Consider the following 26,605-nt stretch of genomic DNA (forward strand, 5'->3'; position numbering starts at 1 on the left):
TTGACTCCCAGGGTCACTTCCTTCCAACTGTATACCACTGCTACCACCTCGGGTGGGCCTGTCCTTGCCAGTGGGACAGGACATACCCAGGGATGGTGATGGAGGAGGCTGGGACATTGTCATACTCTCAGAATCATGTCCTTCAGCCAATGTCAACGTCAGGCTATTGCTTGACTAGTCTGTGGAACAGTTCTTCCAATTCTGGTACAAGTCCCCAGGGTTGACTGGGCTGGGTGTGCTGCTGTTGTGTCCGATGCAAAGGGGCCCATCCAGTTTTTTTAAATCATTATAGCACTCTCAGCTTTGAATCAGAAGGTTGTGGGTTCAAGTCTCACTCCAGAGACTTGAGCACAAAATCTAAGTTTAACACCCCCAGTGCATTGCCACATTGTTGGAGGTGCCATCTTTCCGATGAGATATTAAACAGAGGCCCTGTTTGCTCTCTTGGGTGGAAGTGATCCCAGGTCACTATTTCAAACAAGAGCAGGGGAGTTAACCCTGCTGTCCTGGCCAATATTGATCCCTCAAGTATCACTTAGTTATCTGGTCATTATCACATTGCTGGGAGTGGGAGCTTGCTGTGCGCAAATTGGCTGCCGCGTTTCCTTACGACAGCGACTACACTTCACAAAGTACTTCATCGGCTGTAAAATGCTTTGGGACATCCTAAGGCGCTATATAAATGCAAGTCTTTATTACAAGTGGAAACCCATTGCTAATTACCTCAAAGACTTGCATTTATATAGCACCTTTCACGACCAGCAGACATCTCAAATTGCTTTACAGCGGATATGCACACAGCAAACTCCCACAAACAGAAATGAGACAATGAGCAGATAGTCCATTTTTATGGTTATTCCATCAGAATGACTTTGGGGATTGAAAAAAAAACATGCACAAAAAGGGCGTAACGTCAAACTTTTATTCTGAATGAATGTCACCATATATAAAAAAACAAAAACATAATTTACTACACAGCCACAATGTTCGCCAGTCAGTACTTGGGGGATTAAAAAAACCCACAAGGCAGTCCCAACGCACACTTAACACTTTGTAAAAAGATCAATTTCAGGTACAAGGAAGGGCTGTAACAAAGCTTCAGCAATACAACTGCCCCATTAAAACTGAAAAGGGGAACGGAAAAGGGATCGTCCTTCTCCTCCCTATCCCGAACAGAAAGTCTAAGCACGTCGGGGCTGCAGGGCACAGCACATTTCTCACATCCCAGGCTCGACTCCCCCAACAAGCTAAAGAGCATCAAACGACCCCCCCGTCTTCCAAACATCAGCCAGGTGACCGGCCGATCCTGGTCACGATCGCAGCAGCCCGTCAGGCGTGGCTCAGTTAACGCCGGAGATTAAATTGCACCCGGTAAGCAAATGCTACCCATGATCGTTGCAGGCCAACCCACTCCTGAATTGCAGATTCAATTAGCGTGGAGGTGCGCCTTAAAAACTGAGTAAAAGCACACATAGGAAAAGTTAAAACACACGTCTGGGAACAGTACTACTTGTTTGACAGTCGAATCAAAGCTTGGTCACAGCCCTTGGATATCGGATTGTACATAACCAAAACACCATCTCCACACCTCAAAAATAAAAACTGGCCCAGCGAGGCAGCATTCAGATTCCAAGAGAGTCTTGGTGCTAGTTTCATTTTCACACCGGATGAGCAAGCCTAACCCAAACAGCTGAAGCTGGCACTGAAGAATGTAGTCGCCCAGCTCCAACTAGCCCCCCCGCCCCCCCCGCCCCAGGCAGCTCCACAGCACGTTGCCACAGGAAAACCTTTACCAAACATACAAAACGTGACAGAAAAGAGTTTTGGAACTGGCAATGGTTCAATTGCCCTGCGCGGCAACTGACTTAGCACATGTCTGTGCGGAACTCGGTAAATACAGCATGGACGCTCCTTTTACGCTGTGGGGCCGCGCAGTTCCAGGGATCACACACAGCCAGCGTTTCAACGCAACAACCGCGCTTGCGCGGTATTGAGAAGGGGCCGCCTGGTGTCAAAAGGAATCAGGTGAAACATTGGTGGTGGGGGGGGAATGTTTCAATTAGCTACAACACTTGATGTTCGAAGTGGTTGAAAAGAGAGAGGGGAAATCAGCCAGGGCTCTCACTAGAGTGACCATTGCTGGACTGCAGACAAGCAGGAGTAAAACTGAGCTCTGTCATCGGTGATGCTCATCCACTGCATAGCCCGTCAACGACCCCTGGCCAGACTCAAACCACCCCACCAGGAAGGTACAACATGTTGGTGTGTGCACGTGCTTTAGATACATGTCCAGATAGTGGATCATGTAGCATCATAAATGTCATCCACCAGAGTGGCTCTCACTGAACTTGCAGTCTAGACCAATCGAGAGGGAGGGGAATAAAACATTAGTGTTTTGAGCCAAAAACTGTTGTGCGGTGCAAGAACTAGAAGTCAAAGCCCCCTTTCTCAACCTGAATGGTGTGTTGCTAAGCAGATCAGATCCTGCTCAAACAATAACCGTTTTAAGGTAGCGTTGATGAAACAATGACTCCCTGCTGCACTAGGGCTGTAAACTATGCCAGAGCTACACCACTCCGCAGCCCAGCAACATTGTCAATTCTCCATCTGGTGCAACCGGGACCTGCCAAAACAGAAATAGTTATTGGGTTTGGGGGGGAAAAGAGAAAGCATGACTGGGGATAGGTACAGCCCTACAATTCATTCATTCAGGAGAATGCAACCACTTCTGCTCGGGTTTATTAAAAACAAGTTCATTCCAATAGTGGGGCAGTCGCGTATGAGGCACAAACGGTACCACGATCAATAATGTTTATGCACAGCCTCCCTGCTCACAGCAGGTTCAAAATCTCCCCTTGCTCCCAAGTTTCAGAACTCCCCCCCACCCCCCCCCCCCCCCCCCGCAAAATTTCTTATCGTGCAACAAATTCCCAATTACAGAGCGTCTTTTGAGTTGTTTAACCGGACTGGCAAGGCTACGGAGCGTTGATGACTTGGCTCAGCCAAGTTTCACAGTAACATGGACTCTTGCAACACGTGCAAGACAAGCGTTGGGGGGGCCGCCACAAACCTCCGCCACAGGCGCTCGGACCTGAAGACTCGACATGCACAATGGAAGCATTTGCACAGAGCCCTGTGCATGGGATAGACGGGCAGCAGCGACATAGAGGTCACCAAGTGACTCCCACTGGAAGGTTACTTGGCAATTGCTGGAGAAATGAGAGTTAACATGGAACCAAGAGTTTTGTGCAACTGAAGGCCAGAGGACAGAGATTTCAAAATGGTGCCGATTTAATGGATGGATAAATAGCAGTTGAAAAGTCACTTAATTTTAGGACCCAAAAAAAAAAGACAAAATTAAAGTCACATTGAACTCCTTTTGAGGGAGATGGAAAGAACAAATCACAGTGGGACCAGGGACTCAGACGGAACGTCTAGCCTCAAATGCCATGTTGACCCAGCCAAAAAGCCACCTCCTCGCAGTGAATCAAATCTTTCTTTTTTTTTTAAAAAAAACACAATGCTACCAGAAGCTGCAATTCGGTTATTTAGACCTTTCGATACTGGAGTGACCACCACCAGCAGCTGTAGTGTAGGCCTAAACACCGAGCCACGACGCAAACCCACCACCCACAGCTCCCCCCCTGCCCCAACACCCAGGATTTTGAGCCCTTGGAAGAGCGAGGAACCAGGCAATTTGCACTCGAATGTGTCTACGCACGAACTGGAGAATGGGCACAATAGAAATGACAGCGTGAACAAGCCTGGAAAATATATCTCCATCTGCCAAACATCCGAAACAGTTTCCTCAACCCAATCGCATTTGTCCGTGGAGGGTGCAGGACTTCATGGTTAACCTTTGGACCCCACGTCCTCATCTCTGGTTTCTTTAGTTACAGCAGATTTAACTCTTTCGCTCTACCCCACATCGAGATGCACTCTATGTTTGAGACGACAAAAAAAAAAAAGAGTTCTCCATTCAGGAACAAGCTCCCTAAATAAGTTATCTAAAGTACCATTCTTTTTTTTTAAAAAAACATTAACAATATACATGACCAGACCTTAACCCCTTGCCTGCCAAGGTAGATCTAGCTCAAGTCAGGGATTTGCATTAAAATGTTTTGGATTTTAAAAGAAAAAAAAAAACAAAATAGAGCAGCTTAAGAATGGTTCAATAATAGCACAAGTGGCAACTGCTAGAACTAGAATTATTCTAGATGCCCGCCTCTCCCTCCGCCACCCCCCCCACCCGGCCCAAACACCATGCCAATGGACTCTTAACTGATCAAGGAGAGGGGAGCAGTCAGTCGCACACAGCCAAATCTGGAAAACGAGAAGGTTATCTACACATAGGACACTACAGTGGTCGCGTTCGAGCCTGTGAATGGAGCGGTGCGGACGGCCTGGAGAGGAGGGGGGGTGGGTGGAGGTCGATCTAGCGCATCTTGTAGTCGATGGAGCTGGAGATCTCACACAGCTGCCCCTTGAATTCAATGTCGACGGTGAAATCGAGGTCCCGCTGGAGGAGGGAGAAAAAAAAGTCACATTTGAATCCATTGTTTTATCTCATTGAAACATATAACATTCCGGGGAGGGGGGGGATTGGATGGACAGGGTGTAGACAGAGGATGTTTACCCTGGCTGGAGAGTCGAGAATCGGGGGGGGGGGGGGGGGGGGGGGGAAGTCTCAGGATAAGGAGTTGGCCATTTAGGACTGAGATGAGGAGAAATTTCTTCAGAGTTGTGGATGCTGAGTATGAGTATATCCAAGGTTGAGATGGCTAGAATTGGAGTCTTGGGGAAATGGGGACTGGGCAGGAAAGTGGAGTTGAGGTAGATCATCAGCCATGATCTTACTGAATGGCTCCTGCTCCTAATTCTTGTGTTTTTTTAATCTCATGTTTCTCTCACCTCCAGCCTCCCTCTCAGTCTTCCTTATGCATCTTTATTTTATTAATACCTAGACTGTGTCTCTGAACTTTCCACTCTTGTCCCTCCTAAACTCCCAGGATATTCTCCTAAATGGTAGAGGCAGAAAACCTCACCACATTCAAAAAGTGCTTGGATGTGCACTCAAAGTACCATAACGTGCAGGGCTACGGGCCAAAAGCTGGAAAGTGGGATTAGGCTGGATAGCTCTTTGTCGGCCGGCGCAGACACGATGGGCTGAAATGGCCTCCTTCCGTGCTGTAAATTTACAATTCTAGGGCTGTGGATTCTGAGTGGATAGGTGAAGAGAAAAAGATTAGTGAAGACAAATGTAGGTTCCTTGCAGTCGGATTCAGGTGAATTTATAATGGGGAACAAAGAAATGGCAGACCAATTTAATACTTTGGTTCTTTCTTCACAAAGGAAGACACAAATAACCTTCCGGATGTACTAGGGGACAGTGGGTCTAGTGAGAAGGAGGAACTGAAGGCTATCCTTATTAGACGGGAAATTGTGTTAGGGAAACTGATGGGATTGAAGGCCGATAAATCCCCGGGGCCTGATAAGTACTCTGGGATGCAGACCAAAGGAAGTGGCTCTAGAAATAGTGGATGCATTGGTAATCATTTTCCAACAGTCTATCAACTCTGGATCAGTTCCTATGGACTGGAGGGTAGCTAATGTAACACCACTTTTTAAAAAAGGAAGGAGAGAAAGCGGGTAATTATAGACTAGTTAGCCTGACATCAGTAGTGGGGAAAATGTTGGAATCAATCATTAAGGATGAAATAGCAGTGCACTTGGAAAGCAGTGACAGGATCGGTCCAAGTCAGCATGGATTTATGAAAGGGAAATCATACTTGACGAATCTGCTGGAATTTTGTGAGGATGTAACTAGCAGAGTGGACAAGGGAGAACCAGTGGATGTGGTGTACTTGGACTTTCAAAAGGCAAGGTCCCGCACAAGGGATTGGTGTGCAAAATCAAAGCACATGGTATTGGGGGTAATGTACTAACGTGGATAGAGAACTTGTTGGCAGTCAGGAAGCAGAGAGTCGGGATAAACAGGTCCTTATCAGAATGGCAGGCAGTGACCAGTGGAGTGCCGCAGGGCTCAGTGCTGGGACCCCAGCTCTTTACAATATACATTATAACGATTTAAATGAAGGAATTGAGTGTAATATCTCCAAGTTTGCAGATGACACTAAACTGGGTGGCGGTGTGAGCTGTGAGGAGGACGCTAGGAAGCTGCAGGGTGACTTGGACAGGTTAGGCGAGTGGCCAAATGCATGGCAGATGCAGTGTAATGTGGATAAATGTGAGGGAATCCATTTTGGGGGCAAAAACACGAAGGCAGATCATCACCTGAATGGCGGCAGATTAGGAAAAGGGGAGGTGCAACGGGATCTGCGTGTCATGGTTCATCAGTCATTGAAAGTTGGCATGCAGGTACAACAGGCGGTGAAGGTGGTAAATGGTATGTTGGCCTTCATAACTAGGAGATTTGAGTATAGAAGCAGGGAGGTCTTACTGCAGTTGTACAGGGCCTTAGTGAGGCCTCACCTGGAATATTGTGTTCAGTTTTGGTCTCTTAATCTGAGGAAGGATATTCTTGCTATTGAGGGAGTGCAGCAAAGGTTCATCAGACTGATTCCAGGATTGGCTGGACTGTCATATGAGGAGAGACTGGATCAATTGGGCCTTTATTCACTGGCGTTTAGAAGCATGAGGGGATCTCACAGAAACGTATAAGATTCTGACGGGACTGGACAGGTTAGATGCAGGAAGAATGTTCCCGATGTTGGGAAAATCCAGAACCAGGGAACAGTCTTAGGATAAGGGGTAAGCCATTTAGGACTGAGATGAGGAGAAACTTCTTCACTCAGAGTGGTGAACCTGTGGAATTCCCTACTGCAAAGAGTTGTTGATGCCAATTCATTGGATATATTCAAGAGGGAGTTAGGTATGGCCCTTATGACTAAAGGGATCAAGGGGTATGAAGAGAAAGCAGGAAAGGGGTAGAGGGAATGATCAGCCATGATCTTATTGAATGGCAGTGCAGGCTCGAAGGGCCGAATGGCCTACTCCTGCACCTATTTTCTATGTTTCTATGAGTCGTTGAGTATATTCAAGACTGAGATCGCTAGATTTTTGAGCACTAAGGGAATCAAGGGATTAAGAGGATTGGGTGAGAAAGTGAAGTTCAGCCATGATCTTAGTGAATGGCAGAGCAGGCTCGCGGGAGTGTATGGCCGACTCCCTTTTTCCCATGTTGTCGGTCGAGTACAGAATTCACCACCACCTTCTGACCGCACGCTTGCTGCGTCTAAGGAACCCGCTCCCCACACCTCCGCCAATGCCACTCTTCAGGTGGGTCCCCGTTTTGGAGCAATTGCTCAGTTCTGGTACACCTTCCCCAGTGCCTCGATATCAGGGGTCGGCCATTTAGGACAGAGATGAGGAGAAACTTCTACATTCACGAGGTTAATGAAGCTCTGGAATTCTTTACCCCAGAGGGGCTGTGGAGGTGTTCAGGGAGATTGATGGATTTTTGGATATTGAGGGACAAGGGATATGGAGATTGGGCGGGAAGGTGGGGTCGAGGTCGAAGATCAGTCATGATCTCATTGAATGGCAGAGCAGGCTGGAGGTGCCCAATGACCTACTCCTGCTCCTCATTCTTCTATCCTTTTTATAATACGGAGACCAGAACGGTGCACGGTACTCCAAGCTCGGCGGGGCTGTAATCTTAGCCGCAATCGTTGCTACGCACGCGCACGCTTGCATTTTCAAAAAACTTACATTGTTCTTGGCGTTGGGTTTCATGCTAACCGTTCCGAAGATCTCCTCGCCCCGCTTCACGGTCAGGTAGTCCTCCATGTAGAAAACGGTCTGCTTCCAGTGAGTGTAAGGGGCGTCGGGGGCTGCAATTGAGAAGGACAGAGGCAGGTTACGCCACAGGAACGAGGATTGTACACAGTCACCGAGTTTACTTGGCAAAACCACAATCAAATCGTCAAGACGGTAACACCACTCATGTGGACACACAAGCAAGCTGTGCTGCACATGGACTCCGTGGCTGGAATTTACACCCAGAAAACTGGAAGAGGGAACAACGGCAAAGGCCTTTATCGCCACCCGCCAAACGAATTGTTCCTTCAGCACCCGAGCCACAAGTGTACACACTTACTAGATGGGAGATGAATCCTCTGGTTTCTTACATAGAAAATAGGAGCAGTAGACCATTCGGCCCTTCGTGTCTGCACCACCATTCAATATGATCATGGCTGATCCTCTATCTCAACACCATATTCTCGCCATACCTTTTAATGCCTTGTGTCTAGAAATCATCTTAAATATATTCAGTGACTTGGCCTCCACAGCCTTCTGGGGTAGAGAATTCCACAGGTTCACCACCCTCTGCGTGAAAACATTTCTTCTCATCTCAGTCCTAAATTTCCTTCCACCCAGTACCGAGACTGTGACCCCTTGTTCTAGACTTCCCAGCCCGGGGGAAACATCCTCCCCGCATCCAGTCTATCCAATCCCGTCAGAATTTTATACCTTTTAATGAGATCCCGCTCATTCTTCTAAACTAGTGAATACAGGCCCAGTCGACACTCTCTCTCTCCCTCCCTCCCTCCTCCCTCCTCCTCCTCCCTCCCTTCTCCTTTCCCCCCCTCCCCCCCCAATCCCAGGAATCAGTCTGGTGAACCTTCGCTGCACTCCCTCTATGGCAAGTATATCCTTTCTTAGGTAAGGAGACCAAAATTGCACACAATACTCCAGGTGTGGTCTCACCAAGGCCCTGTATAACTGGAGTAAGACACCCTTGCTCCTGTACTCAAATCCTCTTGCAATGAAGGCCAACATACCATTTGCCTTCCTATCTGCTTGCTGCACCTGCATGTTTGTTTTCAATGACTGGTGTGCAAGGACTCCCAGGTCCCCCACCTCACTCCCTTGCTGGGCCTTCACTACCTTATCTAAGCAGTTAATCTTCATTAGGAGCTGAGAGAGAGCACAGAGTAAGCTATTCATCCATGGGAGGGGGCAGACCGCAGCAGTGGCCTCAACACCCACACCCGAGCAGGGGCCGATGCTCAAGGGACACCAACTACTCGAGTGCCCAACTGTGCTGGAGTTTCACGATCACATTGAATAGAAATGTTCAAAATTATCAGTGGGTTTTCTTATGACTAGTTAGGGAGAAACATGTTTAACTGGAGAGAGTTAGTAGCCAAGACACAGGGGGGAGACAAGGAGATTAAAAGTTAGAGGAGGCGGGGGCGTGGAAGGATAAGACGACGAGAATTTTAAAACAGAGGCGGCGAGCAGCATCCGAGGGAAGGCCCGTGGACCTAGCACCACTCCGAGCACAATCGCAGTTTCGACCTTCTCATCGGCCGGCATGAAAGGACGAGGAAGGCCCCGCCTCCTGTGGCTCCCCTGTGGACCGTACCTGTGGAGAATCCAGTCCGCTTGTGGCACCGGGTGAACTCGATATTGAAGTACGCCACCAGCGCGTGGATGTAGTCATTGCGCGTGACTTGTAGGCAGAAAGGCGACGTGAATGACAGGTCACCCACCTTCACTGTGTAAATATCCACCTCCTGAAGGAACAGAATTCATTTTCGTAGGTTAAGCGACGCCTCAATTTCAAAATTCACATCCTCGCTTACAAATCCTTATCTCTAATTCCCTCCAACCCCACAACCAACCTCCCCACCCCCAAAAAGATATCTGCACTCCTCTAATTCTGCTCTCTTGAGCATCCCTGATTATAATCGTTCCACCATCAGTGGCCGTGCTTTCTGTTGCCTGGGCCCCAAGCTCTGGAACTCCCTCCCTAAACCTCTCTCTCCTCCTTCAAGACACTCCTTAAAACTGACCTCTGACCAAGCTTTTAATCACCTGCCCTAATTTCTACTTACGCGGCTCGGTGTCAAATTTTTATCTAGTAATACTCCTGTGAAGCACCTTGGGACATTTCACTACATTAAAGGCGCTATAGAAATACAAGTTGTTGTTACATTTTTTTAAATTATGCACACACCTCTCTGACCATCTTTGTCTTTAGGACCCCTGCAGCCAAACTCTGGCCAGACTGCTGGAATCCTTCGGATTGCCAGAAGGAGTTATGCAACAGCAGCCCCACAACCCAACCCTTCATATTATCCATCACGTGCATCGCAACGGTGTGGTTTGACATTTTATGGTGTCCGTTCTACCTCCCCCAGAGAGCAAGCGCAGAATGTAATCAAATCACCCGCTAACCTTGATGAGGCAGGCGTTGGTCACCAGTTGCTTGGGGTCCACGACATCCACCAGTGGTTCCTTGATGGCCACGTCCTTGATGCAGGACATATCAAAGCCATAGACATTCTCCCACCCTGTCAACAAACAGTAAAGAGGCTGGTTATTAACTTGCAGACAAGTTACCACTAGCTGTAGAATTCTACCCATCGCTCAGAGAATTGTGAACCTGTGGAATTCTCTACCACAGAAAGTTGTTGAGGCCAGTTTGTTAGATATATTCAAAAGGGAGTTAGATGTGGCCCTTATGGATCAAGGGGTATGGAGAGAAAGCAGGAATGGGGTACTGAAGTTGCATGATCAGCCAGGATCATATTGAATGGTGGTGCAGGCTCAAAGGACTGAAGGGCCTACTCCTGCACCTATTTTCTGTTTCTACATCCTCCCCCACACAATAAAACCACGCAGTTACAAACTAATCCCCAGACAGTCCCCTTGGCTCAGTGGGGAGCTCCCTGCCAGGCACTGAATTCACCGATCTCAGTCAGGAGAGCAGTGGGGCACAACAGATGGCCCAGGGCACAGAAAGAAAATTCAAGCAGGAATCCTGCTCCTGACTGCTGTCCAGCCGAAACACACGTGGATAACACAAAGCTGGGCAAGGACAGCCAATAGCCACACACTAATAGCCAGAAGTGCCACGGCCGAGGCCCGTGCAAGTCCCAAAATAAAAATCATTTTCACCAGAGCTGATGCAGAATGATTGGCACTAGTCCAGCATCGATCCACCACTCAAGAGCCATCGGTGCATTACACACAATTATATGGATCTGGAATTTGCAGGCAGCTGTCGTCATTACTTGTCCGAGACGGACTGCAACATCAGGGTTTAAGCACACACATAGCTAAACGCGGAAATCGCGGCCAGTCATTCACTGCTTCGATGCGGTGTGCTGTGCCCTCTCCCTCCCCGGCAATTCGGGAAATCACGATGCAAACATGAACGTTTCTGCGCCAATATCGCTGTTAAATAACCCCATTAAATATTACGGCTTGTTGCAATAGACCCGGGAGGGGGAGCGGGGGTTTAAACAGCGTTTTGACTGGTAGCCAACCATTCTGGCCCTGAAGATAAATTTTTTATCTTTATAGAATTATCAAATTTCTCCATGACAAAGATTACAATTTAAAAAAAAAATGATTTTTTGGGGAACATTTGTTCATATTTCAGCTTCTACCATATCCCCATGTGAAAGTCCCAATCTTGAACGATTAAAAAAAAGGACAAAAGCTGCTTTTTATTTCCTGGTTTGCCATCTGCGAGGATTCTTCAATGTGATTAACTGCTTAGCCAGCTGGATGATGTCACCGCTGGATTTCTCTAGGAATCCCCGATTCACAGCACTGCAATCAATTACACGGCGAGAAGCATCAAGGTTTCGCCCCAGAGATCACTAGCGCCTTCGTTTCACCACGGACCACAAGTTACAGGCCAACGCCACTCAGCCCCTCGAGCCTGTTTCACCATTTAATTAGATTCGGTCATTGTCTCATTATTGTGCGCAAAGATCGGCAGCCGTGTTTCCTACACCACGTCGAATGTACAGCACAGCAGGTCATTCAGCCCAACTGGTCCATGTCAGTGTTTAAGAAAGACTTGCATTTATATAGCGCCTTTCACAACCATTGGACATCTCAAAGCAAATGAAGTACGTTTGGAGTGTAGTCACTGTTGTAATATGGGAAATGTGGCAGCCAAGTTGCCCACAGCAAGCTCCCACAAACAGCTATGCGATGACCAGATAATTTTTTTTGGTTATGCTCCATGAGTCTTCTCCCACTTTTCTTCATCTCATCCTATCAGCATAACCTTCTAGTCCTTCCTCTCGAGCTTCCCCTCAAAACACATCATTGTTTTATTCCACTGAAATAAAACAGGAGCCAGAAATCGGGTACCGATGGGGAATTTCACCACAAACAGTTCATGGAAAGAATTTCAAAAGCGCGCTGCTGTCTGACAGATTCCTCATCATTAACGCAGAACATGTGATACGGAAAGAAAGGCGGGTGTACCAAAGGCTGGAACTCAGCCCACGGAGCAGGCAGATCCCAGCTTCCGTTGCCGATCCAAGTTAGTGCATGGAAACACCACTATCTCCCAAGTCACACCATCCTTCAAAGTCGCTGGGTCAAAACCCTGGAACTCCCTCGCTCGGAGTTCCAGGGAGCACCTTCACCACACGGACTGCAGTGGTTCAAGACGGCGGCTCACCACCACCTTCTCAAGAATTAGAGTTGGACAATAAATGCCGACCTTGTCAGCGACGCCCACATCTCGTGAACGAATAAAAACACCACTGGCATTGTAATTAGCCTCATGATTCTGGAACTAAGGAAGAGGAAATGCCCATCACCGTTGAATAGCTGGCACCTAGTGCCTGGACTGGATTGACCAGTAAAGACGAGACAATGGGTGAGGTGCCGGAGGGACTGCCAGCAGTCTTGGTACATGTACCCCACCAGTTAACACCTTCAGGACAGAGAAAGGGCAAGGATTAGAGAGGAGGAAAACTAACACCGAAACATTGAGCAACACACAGTTGTGTGGACGATCAGAGGGGCTCCAGGAACAGTCAGTCACTGTTCCAATCTCATCAGAATCCTCGCTCAATGTCAGGGAGCAAGTGACTAGCAGCTGTCTGAAACGCTCAGATCCACTCAAAAGTAAAATCAATTGACAAGAATAAAATGATCATCTAAATTGTTGGTGGCACCGGGAGGTGGAGTTGGGACAACTGCAGTGCACAACCCACTGCCGCCTGTAGACTTAAGTTTGCCTCTTACCCTCTCCCTCTCTTCCCGTTTGTGGCGACGCATCCACAGTAAATGTCGGTGGAAAGGCGTCACCCTCAGTGACCAATTCTCACGTCTGAGCCTAGACAGTGAGTGTTGTCGGGCTATTCGACCACGGAGGCGTCACAACCCTGTTCCCGGCCAATGTCCACATTATGCGTACATTCTGTCCCGGTTAGGGTAGCGACCAGGAGCAGAATTGATCCAGCCCCGCTGCCTCTGCACTGAGGACAATGAAGCCACAGGTGACGCCTCCATCAACACCTTAAGCGTCAGTGTGAACTCCCAGATTTATTTCCAACCTCGCAGTAAAATTCAGGGAGTTGCAAAGCTCGTGAGGGAGCACACTGCTGGCCGGGGAGAGGGGGAAGTGTGTGTGTGTGTGTGTGTGTGTGTGAGAGAGAGTGAAGCAAGACATGTCTACTGATGGGTCTTGGGGAATGGAAATAAATAAATTTGCATTCCGATAGCACCCGTGACAATTACAATGGCAAACGAGCCCCAGGTGGCCAGAGGCAATGTTACAGGGACACCCTCAAAGCCTCCCTGAAAAAGTGCAACATCCCCACTGACTCCTGGGGGTCCCCGGCCAAAGACCAGTCCGCCTTAAGTGGAGGAAGTGCATTTGGGAGGGCACTGAGCACCTCGAGTCTCATCGCCAAGAGCATGCAGAAATCAAGCGAAGGCAGAAGGAGCGTGCAGCAAACCAGTCCCATCCACCCCTTCCCTCAACGACTATCTGTCCCACCTGCGACAGGGACTGCGGTTCTCGTATTGGACTGTTCAGCCACCCAAGGACTCATTTTTAAGTGTGTAAGCAAGTCTTCCTCAATTCCGAGGGACTGCCTGTGATGATGATCATAACCTCTGTGCACCCCACAGCCAACGAAGCACTCCCGAACTACAACGCAGGAAACGCAGCAGCCAACCGGCACACATTACACCAGTCACTTAACAAGTCTTTTGTTGGCTGTATAGTACTACTGTATCCATGCAAACTTACAATGGATCTTGTAGTCCTTGTACTGTCTGTCTTCAATGGCAGTGACGTACAGAGCAGCTCGGTCTGGGAAAATCAGGCCTTCTGGTTGCTGAAAAGGGGACACTGATCAGTGAAGAATAAATGCAGCAATCTGCAGTAAAACCCAAGCCTTGCCCACCACTGCTGACTAGGAGACACACTCTACTGCACTTGTTACACAAAGGTTTAATCCAAGTTACAATCTTGACCCGATTGCGTGTAACTGGACTGACTACCAGTAAACTGGTGCCTAAACAGACTAGATAGGAAACACACTCAACTTGTGCTTGTACAATAATGTAAAATAATACAAATAAGGAGCGGGGTCCTTGGACCAATGGGAAGGGTCGAAGCACCAATTCCTCCTCTATTCAAATACAACACAGGGATTGTTATTTTTACATCATGCACGGGCAGATACCCACAGCTTTATACTGGCATACAAGACACTCCAAACTTCGGCGTCAGCGGTTACTATTTCACCCAGGGTGGCAATCGGGGCACTTCAAAATTGCCTCAGCATCACCGGTGGCGGCTGGGCAGCACGGGCGAGGTCACGCGACGAGGACAGGATCGAGCTTTGCGACACCTCGCACGCCCACGGTATGTCATCCTGCACGTACAATGCACGAGAAACTGCACAGCGTCAGCGGAGGCCAGGCACGCGCTGATCCCCAAACCTCCAGCGCCGGGTGCTATTTAGCCAAATAAATCAGGCTCCAGAACAGATCAGAAGTACAATTGTTACTTCACAAGTAGCCGGCGGGAAGGAAACAGGGTGAAATCCAGTTGCCATTCACACGTGGGCTTTGCTGGATCACTGCTTGAATGGTCGAGCAGCCTGCACTAAACAAGCCAGCAGCATTCACACAACCGTGCACCCAATTTTATCACGACACATACCATCCACTTGTCTCTTGCGTAGATGACGGTGTTCAGCATCGACTCGTAGAAGAGACAGTAGCCCATCCACTCGCTGATGATTATGTCCACCTTCTCCACAGGCAGCTCAACCTCCTCCACCTTGCCCTTAATGATGGTGATAACTGCGACAGGAACGAGGAGCATTCAGTACATTCACAAGTGGCTAAGACAGCTCCCTGCACCCACCAAATGACATTTCGTGGCTTTGGCCGGCCAAGAGTGGAGATTTATGTAGCAGGTGGACACAGCATACCCAAAATAACACCCAGTTTGTCCCCGCTTTGTGTCACCCAAAATTGAACCCAGCGACTGTGTAGCTCAGTGAAAGGGCAGAGAAATTCCATAAAAGGAGGATCTGCACTTTGCCTGGATGACTGCAGCTCCAACAACAATCGTGAAGCTCCACACCATTCGGACAAAGCAGCTCGTTTGATTCCTCATCTACCATCTTAAACGTTCACTCCCTCTGCCATTGGTGCACTGTGGCTGCAGTGTGTGCCATTCTCCAAGTTTGTAGATGACACTAAGCTGGGTGGCAGTGTGAACTGTGAGGAGGATGCTAAGAGGCTACAGGGTGACGTGGACAGGTTAGGTGAGTGGGCAAATGCATGGCAGATGCAGTATAATGTGGATAAATGTGAGGTTATTCACTTTGGTGGCAAAAACAGAGGCAGAATATGATCTGAATGGTGACAAATTAGGAAAAGGGGAGGTGCAACGAGACCTGGGTGTTATGGTACATCAGTTGTTGAAAGTTGGCATGCAGGTACAGCAGACGGCAAATGGCATGTTGGCCTTCATAGCGAGAGGATGAGAGTATAGGAACAGGGAGGTCTTACTGCTGTTGTACAGGGCCTTGGTGAGGCCACACCTTGAATATTGTGTTCAGTTTTGGTCTCCTAATCTGAGGAAGGACATTCTTGCTATTGAGGGAGTGCAGCAAAGGTTCACCAGACTGATTCCCAGGATGGCAGGACTGACATATGAAGAAAGACTGGATCGACTAGGCTTATATTCACTGGAATTTAGATGAATGAGGGGGATCTCATAGGAACATAAAATTCTGACGGGACTGGACAGATTAGATGCAGGAAGAATGTTCCCGATGTTGGGGGAAGTCCAGAACCAGGGTCACAGTCTAAGGATAAGGGGTAAGCCATTTAGGATCGAGATGAGGAGCAACTTCTTCACTCAGAATTGTGAACCTGTAAATTCTCTACCGCAGAAAGTTGTTGAGGCCAGTTCGTTAGATATATTCAAAAGGGAGTTAGATATGGCCCTTGCGGCTAAAGGGATCAACGGATATGGAGAGAAAGCAGGAATGGGGTACTGAAGTTGTATGATCAGCCATGGTCATATTGAATGGTGGTGCAGGCTCAAAGGGTCGAATGGCCTACTCCTGCACCTATTTTCTATGTTTCTATATGCACAGGAGCAACTCGCCAAGGCTTCTTCGGCAACACCTCCTAAACCCATGGCCTCCACCACCTAGACTGACAAGGGCAGCAGGCGCATGGGAACATCACCACCTAATTTGGAAATATTTCCTGGAACTCCCTCCCAAACAGCACTGTGGGAGCACCTTCACCACACGGACTGCAGCGGTGCCTCAGCACCTCAAGGGCAATTAGGGATGGGCAATAAATGCCAGTCCTTGCCAGCGACACCCACATACCATGAATGAATTTTAAAAAGTCAGTGTTGAGTTGGTCAACCTCAGCCGACAGGAAACTATAATCAGCCTTACTGCTAAGATTCCCATTAAAGATGACTGTCGAGCAACCCCCACTGGAAAGTACAGTAGCGCTGACATCAGGCAAGGACAAATCAGCAGCTACATGTCTTCTTTACCCCCTGCTCCCCTGTAATCTAGGCTTAGCCACAAGGAACACCACTTTGGAAAGATAGCTGGGTTTGGATCAGCATCACCATAGAGGTGGAAATTAAAGATCCACGATCAGGACGGCTGACTAACACAATGCAAGGTCATATCTAGCGCAGACTTGGGCGAGCTCCAGTTCTACTATCATTAAATGACCAACTGTTTTGTAAAATAAGCTCATTGCATCGAAGCCAGGGAGCGAGATGATGCACGTGGCAGTCACAGGGTTCTCCAGCAACAGTGTCATAGTGTGCACTCGCGAGTGCCCCAGCGTGTTTTCATGGACCCCAGGGTCATGAGTGAAGCCTGTTTCCACAGGCCCCCCTCCCCGTTAATTAGCAGATCTCTCAAGCTGCTGATTGCAACAGCTGGATCTTGGGTGTTCTGACTGATCGGCCACTGGGGCAACAGCACCGAAGCAGCCTCTTCCAAGTTGACTGGTGTACAAAAATGCCATGGGCTTACTGGGCAGCTGTTTCACTTGGCAAGATGCTGTAAAATGCAGATCCAAGTCAGAGCCCGCATTGTCTTGCATACAACACATCTCCCATTTTAACTCCCCGTGCCCTAGACTATAGATTTGAACCTCTTCTTCCTAGTTTTCAAATTCCCAGCACCCTGCCCAGTGATCTTCTGAGTATTTTTGTCCTCAATTCCACTGACTGATCGCCCGGTCCCTTCCCTCCGATCTTTCTGCCATTGCATTCCTACCATTTATAATTCTCTTCACAGCATACTCATGCTGCTATCTCCCCCCGCCCCCCCCAATAAAGCCCCTTTAAAAAAAAACAACTCACTAACTGCATCTTCAGTCCCCACCCCCCTATGTAAACCCCTACACTTCCTGCTTGGTATCTAACCCGTTTCTTGTAAAGCACTTAAGTTGCGACTAGTGCATCATCAAGAGTAATTTGCTGCAACATCTGCTTAGTTCGGGTAGGGCAGCAGCGAGCAAGGAAACCCATCCTGCCCCTGTGACACTTATCCAGGGAGCCCCGCTGACAACCCACACCGCTTGAAAGAGGATATTCTCAGCCACAACGCACCCCACAGCCAAATAGTCAATCAGCACACTAGTTCTAGTACCCGGGGGTCTAGGGCCCGGTCGCTCTTGGCCAGGTACCAGGCTGCCTGGCAAAGAAGTCGGCACTTCCAGAGAAGGAACAACAAAAAGACTGAGGAACATTTATTTGCCTGTAAAGGCTGCGTAACATCTGCAGGGCGCAAAACACACGCACAACACTGTGGATGCTCACCGTGGTCTAGATTGTTCGCTTTAATGATCTTCTCAGCATATTCCGAGATATTGGAGCACTCGATCTGTTTAGAAATAAAGAAAATTAGCTCACATTTTGCACCACACAAATCAAAATGTTTGAAAGAAAACATTCATAAGCTTTCATTTAAACTGGGAAAAGGCCAAAAGTGGTCAGTTTACATTAAAAGTTTAATTAAACTATTAATAAAAAGACAAAGTTATTAATAAAATTAGCATCTTTTTCATGCGAGGAAGATGAAAAAAATACAACTGGAAATCCCATTGCTCACTACTAACTAGAGATTCTGGTCGTGAAGGGCAGATGTGCAGCAGTCTAAATCAGGCGAGGCTCGGGGTCGGACTGATAGGTCACCATGATCAAACACTGCGCCAACACAGATGGACCACTCGGACACGGTACTGGAGGCTGGGTCAAGCCAAGGCTACTTGGACCACGAATTCAACACAGCCTTGCTCGTTCCCCTCCTCGCTCGCTCTCTCTGGCACCACTCATCAGGCTGACTTTTCTCTCCCTAGCCCAGGGACAACTGCAGTGTCCCCTAGTCGAGATCAGCCAACTATTACACGCCACATACTGCTCAGTGCCGCTCTGGCTATCCTCAGCAAGGCATCTGGCGTACAGCAATCCCGACCAATGCTCTCTCCAAGCTTTGCGCACGAGGCCGCTCAGTAATCTGCGAGCAACCACACGGGCCGCGCACAAGCTTTTCCGGTAGAAATATCACGCGCGCGCAGGAATTGAAGAGGACCGTGCACTGAAAAAACAGGCCCAGCACAACAAAGACCATTTAGAGGGAACATTGCTCCTGACTCTTTAACGAGGCTAATATAATGAAGAAATTGATTAATATAGCATCTTGTGCTTCAAATGATCCAAAGCACTTCACACAACAAATTACTTTCTGCTGCAAAGCAACTGGTGTAGGAAGGTACAGCACAAACAGCAATGAAATAAACGATTAACTATTCCTGGCGAGGGAAAAATGCTAGATCGGACAGCAGAACTCTGCTCTTCTGCGAACAGTGCCACAGGATCCTTCCGAACTGCGTTCCCTAGCCACTGACTCCATCCCTCTCCCCAGCATCTGTCTGAGGCTGAACCAGACTGTTCGCAACCTAGGTGTCATATTTGACCCCGAAATGAGCTTCTGGCCACATATCTGCAGCATAACTAAAACCGCCTATTTCCACCTCCGTAACACCGCCCGTCTCCGCCCTTGCCTCAGCTCATCCGCAGCTGAAACCCTCATCCATGCTTTTGTTACCTCTACACTTGACTACTCCAACGCATTCCTGGCTGGCCTCCCATTCTGCCTCACAAATGAGAGGTGATCCAAAACCTTGGCTGCCCATGTCCTAACTCACACTAAGTCCCGCTCACCCATCACCCTGTGCTCACTGCCCTGTGTCCTAACTCACACCGAGTCCAGTTCACTCATCACCCCTGTGCTCACTGCCCTGTGTCCTAACTCAGAGTCCCATTCACCCATCACCCCTGTGCTCGCTCCCGGTTAAGCAACGCCTCGATTAAAAATTTGCATCCTCATTTACAAGTCCCTCAACAGCCTCACCCCTCCCTAACTCTGATCTCATTCAGCCTCAACCCCACGTGATGTCTGCACTCCTCAAATTCTGCCCTCTTGAGCATCCCTGATTTTAACTGCTCAACCATTGGCAGTCGTGCCTTCAGCTGGGCCCCAAGCTCTGGAACTCCCTGCCTAAACCTCTCCAGCTCCCTTTCCCCCTTTAAGACTCTCCTTAAAACCTACCTCTTTGCCCAAGCTTTTGGTCATCTGCCATAATTTCTTTGTGACTTGTTGTCAAATGTATTTGTTTTGTCTTGTAACACTGCTGTGAAGTGCCTCGGGACGTTTTTAACGTTAAAGACGCTATATAAATACAAGTTGTTGAACAGACAGAACCTTGGTTTAAACAGCACAGCCAAAGGACAGCACCCATCACAGCCCAGAGGCCATCAACCGAGACCTGCCCACGATGGACGAGGTGCAATCCTTACCCCAATTACTTTCTTCGCACCGGCCTTGGCTGCAAACATACAAAGAATGCCCGTCCCGCTTCCCACGTCGAGGACGATCTTGCCCTTGAAGAGGTGTTTGTTATGGTACATGGAGTTTCTGTAGGTTAAAGTGCGAACCTCGTCCTTCAACATTTCCTGTGGCAGAAGAGGAAAGCATTTTTTTTTTTTTTTAAGTCACAAAAGGTTCGGTACCAGAGGTAGGTTCTTGTTTACTAACAAGGTAGACATTTGTCTTCAAAACTGCTCTGGAAGCCACATGTTGAGAGGTTTGCTGCTGGCAGACTCTTGTGCTGAACTGAGGTGACTCCAGATTTTCCTCTCCTTTGGGCAAGCGCACTTGGCAACAGGCTCAGAACTCACGAGTACACCGCAGCCAGGAACAAAAGTCTTACCAGCCGGCAGTATGACAAGTTGCCTCTGCTAGGCACTGCGCTACGCCCTTATTGAGCGTCGGGATTTGAAATAATGGCCGTTGGTGGAAAGCATCAAGTCAAGAAATGAAACTCCCTTATAACCCCCTCCCTGCCCAATTCCCACCACTCACCTCGTGAATTCCAAAGTGCGCATAGGAGTCAAAGTAATAATCCTTGGAAGTCATGTCCTCAGCACCAGCCTTGGCTGGTGCACTACTGCCATCCGGAGCACTAGGGAGTGTAGACACCTGCAAAGCAAATTGGACACAGTTATTATAGGTCAGACCGAAAAAGGACTTGCCATCATCTCCAATGGAAGAATCTAAAAGAAACTTTACATCTGCAGACTACCACAGAACGCAACAATACTTTATCACCTCAGGCAAATAGACACGTGGCAATTGGAAATTAAGGCCATGATTGTTTTGACACTTTGCGGCTCAGTTGGTAGCACCCTCGCCTCGGAGTCAGACAGTTGTGGGAAGGACGCGTTAAGACGTGGGCAGAGGATCTTGTAGGATGAGGGGGGAAGCGGAGAGGCGGCCCTTCTTATGGAGGAAATTCCAGAACCATGGGCTCAGGCGGCGGAAAGCACAGCCGCGGCAACCGTGGGGGTGAAGGGAGAGGGATGCACAAGAACAGAGTGCAAGAAACGGCGATTTTAAGGAGGGACTTGTAGGACTGGAGGGAGGTGGTTACAGACATGGGCAGCAGTGAGGAGGCTGAAGGGATTTGAGCACGAGGATGAGAACGTTTGAAGAACAGGAGGACCAGGAGCAGCGAGCGCCCAAGGACAGGGTGATGGATGACAGACGATGCAAGATTGCATATGGGAATTGGAGTTTTGAATGAGCTGAGGGTTATGAAGGGGTGGAGGACTGATGATGCAAACCCCCCCCCCCCCCCCACCTCTCACCAATACCTCCTTCTTAACCCAGATAGTAGTAAAATGAACTAGCATTCCAGTGCACCATAGCCTTAAAGATCCAAACTGAAGCTGGGACACCCAACCACAGGAAATTAAAAGTAACCTGCACCTTCCTATCGACCATCTCGAAAGGGTTTCCGCTCAAATACATAGCAAACTGGAGCCTATAACAAATCTGCATTGCACAAGCGGGATTAAAGCTATGCAAATTTGGAGTACAGCATTGAGTCACTTTGTAAACCGCAAGAAATTCTCAACAACTGCCTTCAAAACAATCATGACAAACTTCAGATCTGACTTTTTCCCACATCTTAGGCACAATTCTGAACATGGGGAGGGGCTAAACATCATCTGATACAACGCCTGGTGACTCAACACCCCCAAAAAAAATCCACTTACATTTTTTTTTAAAAAAGAGCCTCAACTCAAACTAAACATTACAGACTGGAGTTGAATCATCCTGGGCTAAGTTTTCAAAAAGATAACCTGGACTATGCTCATCTGCACACAAACATTATTTCAATAAAGTAACTGAATAAAAACTTCAGTCACAGAGAAAATCTGCTGATTAAGATAATCTTGGCTGAGTAAATGGTGGGAGATTTAGAACAGAGACAGAGCCTCATGTGGTGAAACAAAGGGTTCTCTCCCTCTCCTTAACTCCATTCAAACTGATCAGAGATCTGGATTGATTAAGACAGTAGGTAGAAAAAAGAACCCAAAAAGTGAATATATAAAAGTGATTCAAAGTATTAACATAGAAAATATGTGTAGGAGCAGGCCATTCGGCCCTTCGAGCCTGCACCACTATTCAATATGACCATGGCTGATCATGCAACTTCAGTACCCCATCCCTGCTTTCTCTCCATACCCCTCGATCCCTTTAGCCGCAAGGGATCTAACTCCCTTTTGAATATATCTAACGAACTGGCCTCAACAACTTTGTGGTAGAGAATTCCACAGGTTCACAATTCTCTGGGTGGAAAAAGTTAATATTGATAGTAAAGTCTGAATAGCACACGAAGAGTGGTGGGTGGGAAGAATTATTTCTACACTATTACAAAGGATATACACTGCAAAAACAGGCCATTCAGCCCAACAGCAATCTATAGATTTTTTGGATATCAAGGGGACAGTGCAGGATGGTGGAGCTGCAGTAGACGATCAGACATCTTATTGAATGTCCTCTTCCCACTCCTATTTCTTATGTCCTAACTAGTCCACACTGGCATTTAGGCTCCACTCAAGCCTCCGCTAACTATCAGCATAACCCTCTATTCCCTTCTCCCTCATGCGCTTGTTTAGCCTCCCCTTAAATGCATCGATACTATTCGCCTCAACCACTCCCTGTGGTAGCGAGGTCCACATTCTCACCACTCAGATTTCTTGGTGACTACCTTATATTGATGGCCCCCAGTTTTGCTCTTCCCCACAAGTGGAAACATTCTCACTGTATCCACTCTATCACGACCGTTCATATTTGTAAACGACTTCTATTAGCTGACCCTTCAGCCATCTCTTTTTCAAGAGAAAAGAGACCCAGCCTGTGCATCCTTTCCCGATAGGTAATAACCTCACATTTCTGGAATCATAGAATGGTTACAGCACAGGCCATTTGGCTCGTGTTGGCTCTCTACAAAAGCAGCTAGTCCCACTCTACCACACTGTCCTGTAGCGCTGCAATCCCCCCCCCCCCCCCCCCCCCCAATTCAGGTATTTATCCAATTTGAAAGCCACGATCGAGTCTGCCTCCACCCCTTCAGGCAGCCCATTCCAGATACTAACCACTCGCTGTGGAAAAAGTTTTTCCTCGTGTCGCCTTTGGTTCTTCTACCAATCACCTTAAATTTGTGTCCACTGGTACTCGCCCCTGCCACCAATGGGAAAAATTTCTCTATCTACTTGGTTTAGGCTCCCTCATGATTTTGAGCACTTAGCAAATCTCCTCAACCTTCTCTGCTCCAAGGAGAACAACCTTAGCTTCTCCACATAACTGAAGTCTCTCATACCTGGAACCATACTTGTAAATCTTTCCTGCACCTTCGAAGGCCTGCACATCCTTTTTATAACGGGATCATTTTCGGGTGCGAAGGGCAGACGTCTCATTTTAATGCCTTATCCAAAAGACGGCACCTCCGACAGTACAGCGTTCCCTTGGTACTGGCACTGGGATTAATGTGCTCAAAATCCTTGGAGTGGGACTCGAACCCACAAACTTCTAACTCAGGTGTGCTATCTACTGAGCCACAGCTGACACATGCAATGCAGGAAAGCCAATTTGCGCACAGCAAGCTCCCACAAACAGCAATGGTGATAAACAACCGGACAATGTGACGTGGGTTGAGGGATAAATATTGACCCCAGGGAGAAACGCTTCTCCGAAATAGCGGCCGCGGGATCGTTTTACGTACATGCACCCGAGGACGGCGGACGGGGCCTCGGATTAATGTCTCGTGAGAAAATGCCAACTTGCGCACAGCAAGCTCCCACAAACAGCAAGTGTGACTAAACGGCTGTCCAATCCGACATGGGCTGAGGGATAAATACTGCCCCTCCCCCAAGGGGATAACTCCGTGGGACTTTTTACGTCCAGCCAAGGGGGAGGGGGGGGGCTGGGGCTGTTTGTCTCGTGCGAACGATGGCGCCTCAGCCCAGTGCGGCTCTCCCTCAGCGCTGGCGAAAGACGGGGCCCCCACCCCCCGCTGCTCTCCCTCAGCGTTACTGAAAGACAGCACCCGCGGCAGTGCGGCTCTCCCTCAGCGTTGCTGAAAGATGGTGCCCCCGGCAGTGCGGTGGCCCCTCAGCGTTGGCGAAAGACAGCGCCCGTGGCAGTGCGGCTCTCCCTCAGCGTTGCTGAAAGACGGCCCTCCCCCTGAGCATTGGCGAAAGACAGCGCCCGTGGCAGTGCGGCTCTCCCTCAGCGTTGCTGAAAGATGGTGCCCCCGGCAGTGCGGTGGCCCCTCAGCGTTGGCGAAAGACAGCGCCCGTGGCAGTGCGGCCCTCCCTCAGCGTTGCTGAAAGACGGCCCGCCCTCTCAGCATTGGCGAAAGACAGCGCCCGTGGCAGTGCGGCTCTCCCTCAGCGTTGCTGAAAGACGGCGACCCCTCAGCGTTGGCGAAAGACAGCGCCCGTGGCAGTGCGGCTCTCCCTCAGCGTTGCTGAAAGATGGTGCCCCCGGCAGTGCGGTGGCCCCTCAGCGTTGGCGAAAGACAGCGCCCGTGGCAGTGCGGCCCTCCCTCAACGTTGCTAAAACACGGTGCCCCCCTCAGCATTGGCAAAAGACAGCGCCCGTGGCAGTGCGGCTCTCCCTCAGCGTTGCTAAAACACGGTGCCCCCCTCAGCATTGGCAAAAGACAGCGCCCGTGGCAGTGCAGCTCTCTCTCAGCGTTGCTAAAACACGGTGCCCCCCTCAGCATTGGCAAAAGACAGCGCCCGTGGCAGTGCGGCTCTCCCTCAGCGTTGCACTGGGGAGATTGTGTCTCTTGGGGAGTGGGATTTATTTTGTGGCTCCGAGTCCCCTTGGAGCCACAAACCTTCAGTTGCAGGAGCTACCCAGGGAGGGGGGGATAATGAGCGAACCCCACACTCACAGGCTCGGGCCGCGCTCGCACGCCGCCGCCATTTTGTCGGCACGCCGTCCCGCCTCGGACAATCGGCCGCCCGCCCGCCGCCTCAGCCCCGGCCTATACCCGCCCCGCTGCCCCGCCTCGGGACCCCGGCTTCGCTGCGCTTTTATTCGGTAAGCAAGCGAACGCCATTTCCCCCCCCCCCCAGCAGCCCAGCCCTTTTTCCCGTTTCCCTCTCCCTCACCTACCTCCATGCATTCGGCCATCTTGTGTAAGAAGGCCCACTCGGCTCTCGCCTCTTCTTTTATACCAGGAAAGGGGCGGTGCCCGGACGCCCGCCCCACCCCCTCGCCGCCCATTGGCCGACCGGCAGCCTCCCGACCTCGCCATTGGTCAGCCACTCCCCCCCCCCTCCTCCCCCCCACCTCGGGGGGGGGGGGGAGGGGAGTGGCTGCCAGTCACCGGCGTGGGCGCCAGCACCATTGGCTCCGCGGCCGCGTCCAATCGGCGCCAAGGCCCGTTGGGTCTGGCGGCAGGCCGCTGCTCCGTGCGGTGAGCTGATTCGGCGCCCGTGCTGTCCATCAGCAGGAAGGGCAGCGGGCGGAGCAGCTGATTGGCCAATGGTGTTCAGCAGGAAATATTGAACAGTCGCATGTAACCCACGTGGGCTTAGTCAGAGGAGCCAGAGCATGTTTGCACATGGAACCAAGGGTCTGAAAATGCATGTCCCACTATTACTTTCAGTTTCATTACTAGCACAAATTACTTAAAGTACCATCAATGCCACACATTAGGAAGGACAAATGCTCACTATAGTGACCAATTATGATTTTGTTCCCCACTCTTTTTAAACTAATTTACAACTTTCCCTTGCTTTTGTGAAATTTTGACTTAAATGCCCACTGTACCCGCAGCCATTGTCGCTCCTCAGCTAGCTGTAATCACCTTGCCACCAGTGTCCATTGCGTCTCAGTGGGCAGCACTCCCTCGCCTCTGAGTCAGAAGGTTGTGGGTTCAAATCCCACTCCAGAGACCTTGAATATCGTGTGCAGTTTTGGTCTCCTAATCTGAGGAAGGACATTCTTGCTATTGAGGGAGTGCAGCAAAGGTTCACCAAACCGATTCCTGGGATGGCAGGACTGACATACGAGGAAAGACTGGATCGGCTAGGCTTATACTCACTAGAATTTAGAAGAATGAGAGGGGATAGCATAGAAACTTATAAAATTCTGACGGGACTGGAGAGGTTAGATGCAGGTAAAATGTTCCCCATGTTGGGGAAGTCCAGAACCAGGGGTCACAGTCTAAGGATAAGAGGTAAGCCACATAGGACCGAGATGAGGAGAAACGTCTTCACTCGGAGAATTGTGAACCTGTGGAATTCTCTACCACAGAAAGTTGTTGAGGCCAGTTCGTTGGACATATTCAATAGCGGGTTCGATGTGGCCCTTACGGCTAAAGGGATCAAGGGGTATGGAGAGAAGGCAGGGGTGGGATACTGAGGTTGCATGATCAG

The 26,605-nt window shown here is 49.3% G+C and overlaps 1 protein-coding gene across 1 annotated transcript; it reads right to left on the reverse strand.

Moving 5' to 3' along the window:
• Nucleotides 1–2,883: 2,883 nt before the first annotated feature.
• Nucleotides 2,884–25,390, reverse strand: prmt1 (protein arginine methyltransferase 1). Its single transcript, XM_070861852.1, has 10 exons — nucleotides 25,338–25,390; nucleotides 20,727–20,843; nucleotides 20,162–20,317; nucleotides 18,122–18,185; nucleotides 14,963–15,105; nucleotides 14,042–14,129; nucleotides 10,207–10,322; nucleotides 9,392–9,542; nucleotides 7,732–7,853; nucleotides 2,884–4,519 (listed from the first exon to the last, which is right to left on the reverse strand). Exons 1-10 carry the CDS (start codon nucleotides 25,353–25,355, stop codon nucleotides 4,436–4,438), a joined length of 1,059 nt encoding a protein of 352 aa, XP_070717953.1. The 5' UTR covers nucleotides 25,356–25,390; the 3' UTR covers nucleotides 2,884–4,435.
• Between the last annotated feature and the right edge of the window lie 1,215 nt (nucleotides 25,391–26,605).

Source organism: Pristiophorus japonicus, chromosome 19, assembly GCF_044704955.1.
Source record: "Pristiophorus japonicus isolate sPriJap1 chromosome 19, sPriJap1.hap1, whole genome shotgun sequence".
NCBI classification, from domain to species: domain Eukaryota; kingdom Metazoa; phylum Chordata; class Chondrichthyes; family Pristiophoridae; genus Pristiophorus; species Pristiophorus japonicus.

What these genes read in the sequence shown, in the direction of transcription:
- prmt1 (XM_070861852.1), bottom strand. An exon ending in ACGCAAGAGACAAGTGGATG is followed by an intron (nt 14,130 to 14,962) that starts GTATGTGTCGTG and finishes TCCCCTTTTCAG; the next exon opens with CAACCAGAAGGCCTGATTTT. An exon ending in AACCCAACGCCAAGAACAAT is followed by an intron (nt 4,520 to 7,731) that starts GTAAGTTTTTTG and finishes TCCCTCCTCCAG; the next exon opens with CGGGACCTCGATTTCACCGT.